Genomic DNA, 12541 nt, shown 5'->3' with positions numbered 1-12541 from the left:
TGATTTAAAGTGTTCGCAAACGTGTTAAGGTGACTTTTTGTGTTCTTTGAATCTGGTTTCCATTTATCTACTTGATTCTCCGATATGGAAGTCCTCTTACTAAGACAATGTACCTCATGGACAATTTCAAAAATAATAATAGTGAACACATTTCCCCTAAATAAGCTTAAGTGCATCATGGACTATTTCAGTGTGAATAATATTTAACATATTTTCTCTTACTAAGACTAAGTATCTCATGAACTATTTCAAAGTTAATGATAATTAATATATTTCCTCTTCCTATGCTTAAGTGCCTCATGGACAATTTCCATGATAATAATAATCAATATATTTCTTCTTACTGAGGCTAAGTGCCTCATGGACAATTTCCATGATAATAATAATCAACATATTTCCCCTTACCTAGAGTAAGTGCTTCATGGACCATTTGAATGTCAAAAATAATTAACATATTTCTTCTTGCTAAGACTAAGTGCATCATGAACCATTTCAATGTTAATAATAATTATCATGTTCCCTCTTACTGAGATTAAGTGCCTTATGGACCATTTCAATTTTAATAACAATTAACATATTTCCTCTTGCTAAGACTATATTCCTCATGTACCATTTCAGTGTTAGTTATAATTAACACACTTCCTCTTGCTAAGACTAAGTGTCTCGTGGACCATTACAATATTAATAATAAAGACATTTCCCCTCACTAACGCGAAGTGCCTCATTGACCATTTCAGTTTAACAATAGTTAATATATTTCCTCTTACTAAGACAAAGTGCTTCATGGCCCATTTCAATGTGAATAATAATTAACATATTTTCTCTTCCTATGACTAAGTGCCTCATTGACAATTTCAGTAAGGATAATAGTTAACACATTTCCTCTTACTATGACTAAATACCTGATTGACCATTTCAATGTTAATTATAACTGACATATTTCCTCTTACTAAGATTAAATGACTCACGCACCGTTTCAGTGTTAATACTAATTAACATATTTCCTCTTCCTAAGACTAAATGCTTCGTGGGCCATTTTAGTGTTAATAATAATTAACATATTTTCACTTATTAATACTAAGTGCCTATAGACCATTTCAATGTTAATAATAATTAACATATTTCCTCTCACCAAGACTAAGGTCCTCATGGGCCATTTTAATGTTAATAATAATAATCATAGTTCCTCTTAATAAAACTAAGTGCCTTATATACCATTTCATGTTAATGATCATTCACATATTTACTCTTACTAAGACTAAGTGCCTTATGGACCATTTCAATGTTAATAATAATTAACATTTCTACTTTTGTTAAGACTGTCTCATGGACAACTTCAATATTAATAATAAAACATTTCCCCTCACAAACGCTAAGTGCCTCATTGACCATTTCAATGTTAATAATAATTAAGACATTTCCTCTTTCTAAGAATAAGTGAATTATGGACAATTTTCTTAAAACTAAGTGCCTCATGGATCATTTCAAAGTTGATAATAATTAAGATAGTTCCTCTTAATAAGACTAGGTGCCTTATGGACCATTTCAATTTTAATAACAATTAACATATTTCCTCTTGCTAAGACCAGATGCTCATGAACCATTTTAATGTTAATAATTGTTATCTCATTTCCTATTACTAAAACTAAGGACCTCAAGGACCATTTCATTCTTAATAATAATATATTTCCTCTTCTTAAGACCAGGTTGCTCATTGACCGTTTCAGGGTTAATAATATTTAAGACATCTCCACTTACTAAAACTAATTGCTTATGGACCATTTCAATGTTAATAATAGTTTACACATTTCCTATTACCAAGACTAAGTGCCTCATGGACGCTTTTTAATGTTAGTAATAATTAACATATTCTCTCGTACTAAGACTAATTGCCTCATGGTCCATTGCAATGTTAATAATAATTAATATATTTCCTCATGGCCAGGTGGGTTAAGGTGTTCGACTCGTAATCCAAGGGCCGCGGGTTCGAATCCCCGTCATACCAAACATGCTCGCCCTTTCGGCCGTGGGGGCGTTATAATGTGACGGTCAATCCCACTATTCGTTGGTTAAGAGTACCCCAAGAGTTGGCGTGGGTGGTGATGACTAGCTGCCTTCCCTCCAGTCTTACACTGTAAGTCTCGTGTAGCTTTGCGCGAAATTAAAAAAAAAAAACGTTTTGAGATTAAGTTCTTCATTAACCATTTCAGTGTTACTAATAATTACCGTATTACCGTGTACCGTTTCAATGTTAGTAATAATTCCATATTTGCTCTTTCTAACTTTTTCATGGACCATTTCAATGTGAATAATAATCAACATATTTTTTCTTCCTTACACTAAGTGCCTCATGGACCATTTGAATGTTAAGGATAATTAACATATTTTCTCCTTACTAAGACTAAATGCCTCATGGACTATTTCAACGCTAAAATAATTATCATATTTCCTCTTACTTAGAATAAGTGCCTCATGGACCATTTCAATGTTAATAATAATTAACATATTTCATCTTACTAAGATTAAATGCCTCATGGACCATTTCAATGTTAATAATAATTAATCATTTCACTGTTAATAAGAGTTAACACATTTCCACTTGCTAAGACTAAGTGCTTCATGGGCCATTTAAATGTTAATAATAATTAACATATTTCCTCTTACTAAGACTAAGTGCCTCTTTTATTTTACAGCTATGTTGATTTGCTCACGATCCATGGAGAACTGACTTCCAATGACGGTACCATAGAAGTTTCTTACCTTAAACTCAGTGGGCCTAAGTCTACACTGGTCCGCATTCTTTTTCTAAGGGTAACAGTGCTGTATGAGCGGTGATACAGTCTAGGACTCGAATCCGGACATTTCATTCAATGTTCCATTTCCCAGTGGGTGGAAAAGCTTTGTTTAGGCAAAGTGGACAAGAAACTGGGCTTTTCACTCATCTCTACTTCACCATTGGCACGAGAAAAGATACTTTTCATTGCTGGGCCCTCTTGCAAACTGATACTCTGAAGGAATCCATTCTGAACGAACTGAATTGATGTGTTAATCTCTGTGGAGCAGTGCAACTTACCCAGGGCTCCAACGTCGTTGCTGTTGGAAGGGAACCCAGCAGTTTACGTAGTAATTCCTATTTTGTGATTCAGAAACTACATTCACTAGAAACTCTCATTGGTGGTCTTCATTTTGTCATCTACTTCAGTTACAATCCTGCTGAAATATTGGCTTGTGCTCCCTTACGGAGCGTGGAGCCAAAAGAAGCAGTAGCGTCTTTTAAAAAAGAAGTCACTGGACAAGTGACCTTTCGCCAGGAGTCGCCCTTTGACCCAGCCCTTGTTTCTATCGTATTTAATAATGTTCAACAGAAGGCTTACAGTTATGAAATTAATGAGTACTCCCTGATCTTTCGATGGGACACTCCTGACCAATGTCCTAACATCCTTTCAAAGCAGAACCTTATGCTGTGCCTGATCCAGGTGAAGGAAGTGTTGATCTTTTCGCTGTAGGTGATTTAAGTGGCAAGTATGGAACAGTAAAGAACAAGAAACAACTGTTCCAACAAGTTCGAGATGTATCATTCTCACTATTTAGAATCCATAGTGTGGTGGGTCGTGCCTTAGTCATCTACAACCTAATGGCGACCCATTAACGTGCGCAAACATTGAATTCACTGGAAAACCATTAATCACTCCTTATTCTACATTTGACACTCCTATCAAGGATCAGCTAATCTTCAAGCAGGATGCTGCTTACCCGACTGATGATACCTCAGTCTATGTAGAGCTGTCCTATCCTGCGGTACACAGAACGTTGTATCTAAGATGTATAACCATCCCTGGTATATTCATCTCAATCCTGTTTCAAAAGGAACTAGCTACAGTGTTACTCAATGTGGAGGTGATGGCCCCCACTATAATCCTTACAACATTAACACTGAAGGGAACTATCTCTGTCGATGTTACGACATGTCTCCTTCCAGTTGTGAGATCGGAGACACTTCTGGGAACTAAGCTACTTGAGCATTCCAATCTTTAAAGTTTCAGATGATAACAAAACAGAGTTAGTTAAATACTTTTTCACTGACCCAAATCTTCCTCTCGCTGGACCAACGTCCATCATTGGAAGGTCTTTTTTAGTGTATAATCCAGATTTCAGAAATGATCACATGGTGTGTTCTAACATAATTCAACATGGAGTCACAAAAAATGAGATCAAACACAATACCAAAAACAGTTACTTAAATGTACCATTATTTTATGTACATATTGTGTTTCAGTCGATTATAAGAATGCATTTTGTGTATATATATACATATATAGATATAGATTAATAGATTGTAGGGAAGTGTTGCTGATGTAAATTTATATTTAATTACTTCATACCAGTTCCCAAACTAAAGTCAGTAATATATGATTGCAGAAGGGTTTCTCATGTAAACTTTTATTTTGTTACTCCATACCAGTTCCCAAACTAAAATAAGTAATATATTATTGCAGGGAGGTTTCTGATGTCAATTTTTATCTTGTTCCTCTATACCAGTTTCCAAACTAAAATTAATAAAACGTTTCACTGTTACTTGTTTCCTGTTTGATATTTAACTGGCTGATATCTAACTTCCTTGGATCTAAATACCACTTTCACGTAAGGCATACAATAGATTGAAAGACACCACACTAGTGACACATGTTAGTGCAAGAAATAACGGCTCATAAAACATGTCAATGTGTAAAAATTAACCGAGTCTTGATATCTCCAATAAGACAAACCTACTACTTACCAGTGGTACAATGCTACAGACTTACAAAGCTCTAAAACGGGTTTCGATACCCGTGTTGGGCAAAACACAGAAAGCACATTGTGTAGCATTGTGCTTAACTTCAAACAAACACAATAATTGTTTTCAAATATCTGTTAAGGAATAAGTCTGACTCAGAAGCATCATCTACATTTGATTTGCAATTACACCAGTCACGCCAATCGCGTAATTTATTTGTTTGATAATTAATCCAGTTAAAATATTCTCTTAACGCAGTTTCTAAAAGACAAATATTGTCGTTAGGAGAAGTTTGAGGTTGAGAAATATTTACCAACTAACATAAGCCCGTTGAAACAGTTTATTGGTAAACTTCCTTAAAACAATGATGTATTAAAAGAAGCACAGTTAACACAATCCATTGGATCATAGCGTATATTCAATATGATTCCTAGTGGGTTGTTCACAACCACATTTTGTCATTCCATTGTTATTTCAATAAAGAAAATTACATTACATTTGTTGTTGAGCAAAGAAAACAAAATGCAATGCATTGTTGTCAAAACGGTTAGGCTTCGATAAGATGGGTGCATGCAACACAGTAGAATTCTGAGGTTCACTAATTACCGTGGTGATTTCGTTTCTGCTGAATGCCACCGTTCCTCGTCAATTTACTGAGTGCAAGAAAAGACCGCTACCAAAGTGAACGAGTTTTAACAGTTGTCATTTTCATAAAAAGTGTCAAAGGAGAGATATTCAATTTTACTCAGAACAGTTTATTCGACACAATACAAAATCATGCATATATGTAACACCAACATGAAAAAGAATACATACAAATTGAACAACGAGAAATATATATTTAAAACCGAACAACAACAAATATATGTTTAAACGCCTTCCTCTCTTTATACGTTTTTTTTCTTTCAAAATATTTCTTTCATTTAGTCGACGGAGGAAATCCAGCTTTTTGTGAAATTTCCTCATAAGAAACACAAAATATTTTTGTCTTTGATAAATAGTAGGTTTTTCAGATTGAGAGTTCAGCAAGTACGAAGAGAAACGGATCGATGTTGAAAATTACATGAAATCCTAGAAATTGCAAAAAATGTGAATTTTTCCTCTAATGTACTCTTGAAATGAGGCATTTTGATTTATAATTTTTTTTTCTGGAGAAACATGGCGTGGCAGACATATAGACAGGCATTTGACCGTTATTTATATAGAGGTTCAAAGCAAATGAACGAATATATAAAGTTTTTCTTTCATTCTAAATAGTTACACTTATCATTAGGCCTACAGTTTTTCATATCAAGTTTGTTTGTTTTTACAGTTAACAACAATAAGTAACATTTCACACCAAAGGAGTGAAATATTTTGTTCTTATTATAGTCACTAGGTGGAAACATTTTTTGAAAATAAATCTGCCTTGGAAGAATAAAGGTCCGCCTTTCGAAAGCGCTTGGGTTATACAGTATCGTATTTTTATGTTGAATTGATTTCTTGAATCTACGTGTTTTTCTAACTTAGTGAATGCTATTTAATGTAAGAATTGAAATGATGATGAATTTAAAATGTAACAGAGAGTTTTCTGAAATGACCGAGGTAAGATTTAAAAAAATAAAACAAATACTAGAATTGATAAAACAATTTAAAATAGAAGTATTAATAATAACAGGTTTTAAATTACTCATGTGTAGCTCAGCAGAAAGAGTCACGAACTTACAACGCTAAAATCAGGGGTTTGATTCCCCTTGGTGGACTCAGCAGATAGTCCGATGTGGCTTGCTATAAGACAAACACACACGCTAAGCGGAAAGTCTGAGAGTTTATTATTATAACCCTCAGTTTGTGATATCTGCAATGGGCAAAGCACTGGTACTGATAGCCAATCACGTGGCTTTGCGTTTAACAACAAGCAAATGTAGATGTGGATACATTGGCGCATTTTTTGTCTTTGTTTGGGAATTTCGCACAAAGCTACTCGAGGGCTATCTGTGCTAGCCGTCCCTAATTTAGCAGTGTAAGACTAGAGGGAAGGCAGCTAGTCATCACCACCCACCGCCAACTCTTGGGCTACTCTTTTACCAACGAATAGTGGGATTGACCGTCACATTATACACCCCCACGGCTGGGAGGGCGAGCATGTTTAGCGCGACAGGGGCGCAAACCCGCAACTCTCGGATTACGAGTCGCACGCCTTACGCGCTTGGCCATGCCAGGCCTACAATGGTGCAAACAACACCAGACAACAAAAATATTATGTGTTAGTAGAAAAAATACAATTGTTTCTAAGTGTTCTTTGGTTTCAAAATATTTTTATATATCATAAAAATAACCTAACACCTTTATTTATTCATGGAAATATTACATGTAAAAAATGTTCAAAAGTAATATATAATAACAATACCACTTTAAAAAGCACCGAGTGTAACAGTGTTATATGTTGAAAATACATCCAGACTATGGTATCAATTATAATGTATTCTTGTTAGAAAATGGCCTGGCATGGCCTAGCGCGTTAAGGCGTGCGCTTCGTAATCTGAGGGTCGCGGGTTCGCGCCCGAGTCGTGCCAAACATGCTCGCCCTCCCAGCCGTGGGGGCGTTATAATGTGACGGTCAATCCCACTTTTCGTTGGTAAAAGAGTAGCCCAAGAGTTTGCGGTGGGTGGTGATGACTAGCTGCCTTCCCTCTAGTCTTACACTGCTAAATTAGGGACGGCTAGCACAGATAGCCCTCGAGTAGCTTTGTGCGAAATTCTAAAAAAAACAAAACAAACAAAATTGTTACAAACTATTAGTTGTAACATATTAGTTTGACATGTTGTGTCTTTTGCGTACGTTCTCAGTTTAACGCTGCAAGAATCAACAATAATCTTACGTCCTTGATATCGTTGTTCTATTCTTACCTTGTTCGAAGTTTCAGGAGTATGGTGTTTTTAAACGTTTGCTTATTTTTGTATTTTATTTATCAATAATTAGTATTTTTATGCTCAGACAAGTGAATTAACGCTGTTATTTACAAATATAAGACAACCCCCCCCCCCGCTAGTACAGCGGTATGTCTCCAGATTTACAACACTAAAATAAGGGGTTCGATTCCTCTCGGTGGGCTGAGTAGATAGCCCGATGTGGCTTTGCTATAAGAAACAGGGGTTCGATTCCCCTCGGTGGGCTGAGTAGATAGCCCTTTGTGGCTTTGCTATAAGAAAAACACACAAAACACACACGCTATAAGAAAAATACACACTCTAAGATAAAACAAATACACATTTATTTTAGTAATATAAACGATCAATAGGTGTCACTAATTATAGAGGATTGTTTTGTGGTTAAAGTTGCATGTCGCTTAAATTGTATGAAGTTCGTTACTGACAATAATTTTAGTATAGTTATCTTAAAATGTATCATAAAGAGACAAGCTGGTTGATGAACTCAACTGCTTCTGCCTTGAATAATAATCTTTGTTCATACAAAGAGTCTAATGATAAAGTGCACCTTGCGGTTGTACATAAAGGAACGGTTAATGTTATCACTGCTGATACAAATGATATTAATAGCAGTATTTCTGACTCTATGAAAGATAGCAACCTAAGCGTGAGGACGATTTTTTGTAAAGAAGCCAGTGGATCAGGAGCCACTGTTACCATTTTACAGGTAAAGTTTAATATACTTCTTGGCAAAAGCAATAATAATGAACTAGAGGAAGCTTGTTTTTGATGTCTAACTTTTTAGGACCTTAGATGTAATATCTGTATAAGTTTTGGAATTAAAGAGTATAAAACGTATCAGCTTTTGGAGTAAATCTACAACTGTGCTTTGGGAAAACTGTTATTAACTTCTCCTGCCATATTATGTGTGCTTTTTGAATTTGTTCCACTGATTGATAGGTTATAGATGTGAAAGGTTACATGTTTGGAGAACGAAATGTTGACTTAGTAGATTAAAGGCCTTCTTTACTCTTGTGTTCTTGTTTTTATACTTATGTATAATGAAGATCTTGAGTTTTTTTCCCTGTTTAAGAGAAACATAAACATCATCAGACTGTAAGTATGTATATTTTACTTTCTCCGGGATTTTCTAATGATTATTGTTATTCTCCAGACTGAATGTCTCATGATACTGAACAAACACACCACACTGAAATACAAAGCAGGATCAGTCCATGAAAGCAACCAGTCCAAAACAAGTAGTAGTCCCTAAATACAACTTGTCCTAAATCAATATCATGTAAATATAACTAGTCCTATATCAGTGTCTGTTTGTCAGTGCAACTAGTCCTAAACTGTTACAAAAACATGTTGACTGTAAGAAACTGTGGTGTAAACTTGAGTAATGCACCAGCTCTTCAAAAGGCATATTTACCTAACTTTCTTTTTCTTGTTGTAGTAAAGTCATGTATATAAATTTTATTTTTACAGGTGTTGAGTGTACATTTTTATAAGGAATTGAGTAATTCCAGTGAATGTAACAGTTTTAATTTATATATTTAATAATGTTGAAGATACTTTATATAACAAGTGAATGCTAAGACCAGTCAGTTCAACCAGTTAATCTTGTAATTTTACTCTGTGTAAGTATTCAAATGACTTTTTGTTTTCAGTGCTTATGATAAGTAACTTTTAGAATCATCTTAAACTTTTCGTACACTTGCTAGAAGTATAGAAGTACCTGAAGATGTGAAAAGAAGTCCACATTTTAATCTGTAGCTGAGTGAAGTAGATAGAACTCCTGGATCCTATGTAAGCTTTTGATAAAATACTTAAGAAAATTGCATCTGCCAGGACAAGATCTAAGTTAGTGAAATGGACTGAGAGTTGGTTGGATGCTAGATGGGGTAAAAGTACAGTCTGTTAACACTACAAATGGGGTGCTTCATAGTTCTATGTTAGCATTACAATTGATTAATGTCACAAGTGGTTTGCCCCAAACAAGATTTTCATTTGATGCTATAAGGTGCTCATTAGATCTCATTTGGAAACCTGTTTTGTCACCATATTTAAGAAAGGATGTTGAGTTGTTGGAGAAAGTTCAGAAAGAGCTGCCAGCATAATTTCAGGTTTGAATGGGTTAATATATAGGGATAAGTTGCAATCTCATGACATGTGTTTGGTAAAGAATCTAAAAATTTGGATTCTGTGTGAATGATATTATAGGCATCAGTTACATAAATTAATATAGAATAATCATTTAACTGAAATTAGTTGAATTGGTTGTCACAAAAATAATCTAGTCATAGGTAGTGCTTCCAGTTATTACTCTTTGATTATTCTGCTCCTTAAATTAATCAAATTATTTCTGTTAATACACAGTTGTGCAACTCAATTGATTTGTTTCATGACACACAAAAATAATTAAATAATAGAAATTATTAAGTAATTTTGTGCTATTTTCTAATATTATTCAATTTAATACCTTTGTAGGCAAAATGGGTGACTTGCAGAAGCCAGACTCTTTTAGTAATCTCTACACTAAGAGGAATTCAGGTAACTTAGTACTCAATGGGGAATGCTCAGAAGATTCTGTTACTCAAAGAATCTAGATATTATTTAATGAAATCTTTGGTGTGTTTTTTTTAAAGTAAGGTGAATTCTGTATGTTTACTTGGAACTAATGGTACAATAATATTCAAGTAGTGGTTTAACATCCTCATTCTTACTATAATGTTAATGGTTATTAATAAAGTGTTATACACATTAGGATATCTCAGAATACCCTGTGATTCACCAGTAATATTTATTAGTATGTTATTTTAACAAGTTGAGTATTTTCTATATGCTGTGTGGAGCAGCAGCAGTATTGTAACTTTGATTAACAGAAAACAACTATTTCAGAAGTCATTTCTATATTTAGATCTTTCACTTTATTTATATAATCCAATAGGAACACAGCTTTTTCTTCCAGAATATCAAAGTTCATTACTTACACAGTTTAGTCAGTGCTCATGATTCCCACCAAAATATGGGACTTGCCTCAAGGCAGTAGTATTTATTAGCTAGTTAAAGTTATATTATTATAGAACTACTATTAAATTATTTGTTGCAGTAATTCTGATTTCTCCACAACATGTGTTAGGAAGGTATACACTTTGTAGTTGTAACAAAAATTATTATAAACTTTAAAAACTTCTCTCTAGTGATCAATAAAATTATAATTGTTTTTTATCCATAAAATAAACCTGTTCCACAGCTTTTTAAAACTGTACATAATTTTAACATATAACAATGAGGAATAGTATTAAATTTGTAAAACATTACCTTATGTTGACAATTAAATTTGTTGTAATTTCTTCTTGCTCTAATAGATGTTTTACAGTAATGGTAATCCAATGAATTGTGATTTGAAACTTTAGCTAGTCTTTGTGAACTCTTATTCTACTGCTTACTGTTCATTTATTTGATTTTTTTACAACTGTTATTCCTGTTTATACCAGGTATTTGAGATGGATGGAACAGCGTTACTGTTTTGGCATCGGGCTAGAAACAGACGACACAGAATATTCTGAAGGTTAGAGTAAATACTGTTAATGCACATAGTCAGTTTGAAAGATTTGTGCTTAGTGAAACCTGTTTCAGTTCACTCATGTTCCTCTGGGAAACATTCTTTCTGGGTTTATAAAGTGCATATGTTCTCATGTTTTTGTGTAAATTGTCTTTTCTACATTAGTTTACTTATGTTCTTCTGGAAGACATTCTTTTTTCACTTCTAAAATACATCAGTTTATATTTTTCTGTAAAATATGTCATTTCACTTTTGTTCTTGTATAAAATGGGTGCTACAGATGAAATACTTCCTACATTTAGGTCTGTCAGTAAGCGACATGTTCCTGTACACACACATACACAAAAGTATATTTTCTTTTCTTTACAGAAAAAGTGAATTTTGTGATACTGTTTTAAATAAAACCTTTAGTCATATTCATCTTGATCTAGCTTTCCATCACAAGTTCAGTTTAAATAACTGGTGTTTGTGTATTTCCAGAAATGTTCACCAAAGGTATAGCAGCTTGTGGACAAAATCTTCTGTGTGTTGGTGAGTGAACTTTACTGAAATATCAACAAAACCTACTACTGGCAAGTATAAATTATGATCTAGTTAACGAGATATGCTTTAAATCAACTGAAAACAAAAACAGCTAAAGATGGGATGGAAGATGGTCGGTTAGTGTATCTGTGAGTGGGTCTCAATTTAAGAGATGAAATATTCAAGAACAGATGAGGTGTAACTTAGTGATGCACTTAAGAGTATGAAAATCATACTTGAGGATTAGGTTTTTAAAGTTCTAAATAACACAATGTTTCTCTTCCTGAAATACTAGACAAAATGTTAAACATTTCATTATTTACACTACGATACTATTGACTTTCTGTAATGTTATTATACTACAAGTGAAATGTATGGTAACCTTGTTGCATATTGATGGTGAATTATTATTAAACAGTTAGCATGGTTATGTTTGAATTAGCTTACTGTTTCTCCAAACACTTTATCAAATAGTATGTTGTGTATCTCAAGTCACCACCGATGCTAATTCCATTATAAAACAATATTCACAATAAAACTTGTGTACTGTATATTTTCTGCTGTTTACTTATAAGAGCTAATAAACCATGTGACCTTCCTTCATAACTTCTATAGTTACGGTTAATAGTTTTTACATGCTGTTTTTTGTAATTTAAAACAATATTTTGAAACTGACAAGGTGTCATGTAGTTTTTACTAATCTGGTTGAACTCTGAAAGTGAAAAGAATGAATTTATCTTTTGACATTATCATTAAAGAAAATA

The 12541-nt window shown here is 33.8% G+C and overlaps 1 protein-coding gene across 2 annotated transcripts in view; it reads left to right on the top strand.

The window, feature by feature from the left end:
• Positions 1-8052: 8052 nt before the first annotated feature.
• The window catches only part of LOC143257599 (WD repeat-containing protein 54-like), an 8593-nt gene continuing 4104 nt past the window's right edge, over positions 8053-12541 (top strand). Inside the window, exons 1-4 of one of the 2 annotated variants that reach the window (XM_076516558.1) lie at positions 8053-8411; positions 10178-10240; positions 11188-11261; positions 11736-11786. In XM_076516558.1, coding sequence (XP_076372673.1) covers positions 11201-11261; positions 11736-11786 — 112 coding nt within the window. In that variant the 5' untranslated portion in view covers positions 8053-8411; positions 10178-10240; positions 11188-11200. The remainder of the gene's footprint in view (positions 8412-10177; positions 10241-11187; positions 11262-11735; positions 11787-12541) is intronic. The other variant, XM_076516559.1, reaches the window with a different exon arrangement.

Source organism: Tachypleus tridentatus, chromosome 7 (genome assembly GCF_004210375.1).
Source record: "Tachypleus tridentatus isolate NWPU-2018 chromosome 7, ASM421037v1, whole genome shotgun sequence".
In the NCBI taxonomy this organism is placed as follows: Eukaryota; Metazoa; Arthropoda; class Merostomata; order Xiphosura; family Limulidae; genus Tachypleus; species Tachypleus tridentatus.
This window is presented reverse-complemented; position numbering and strand designations above follow the sequence as displayed.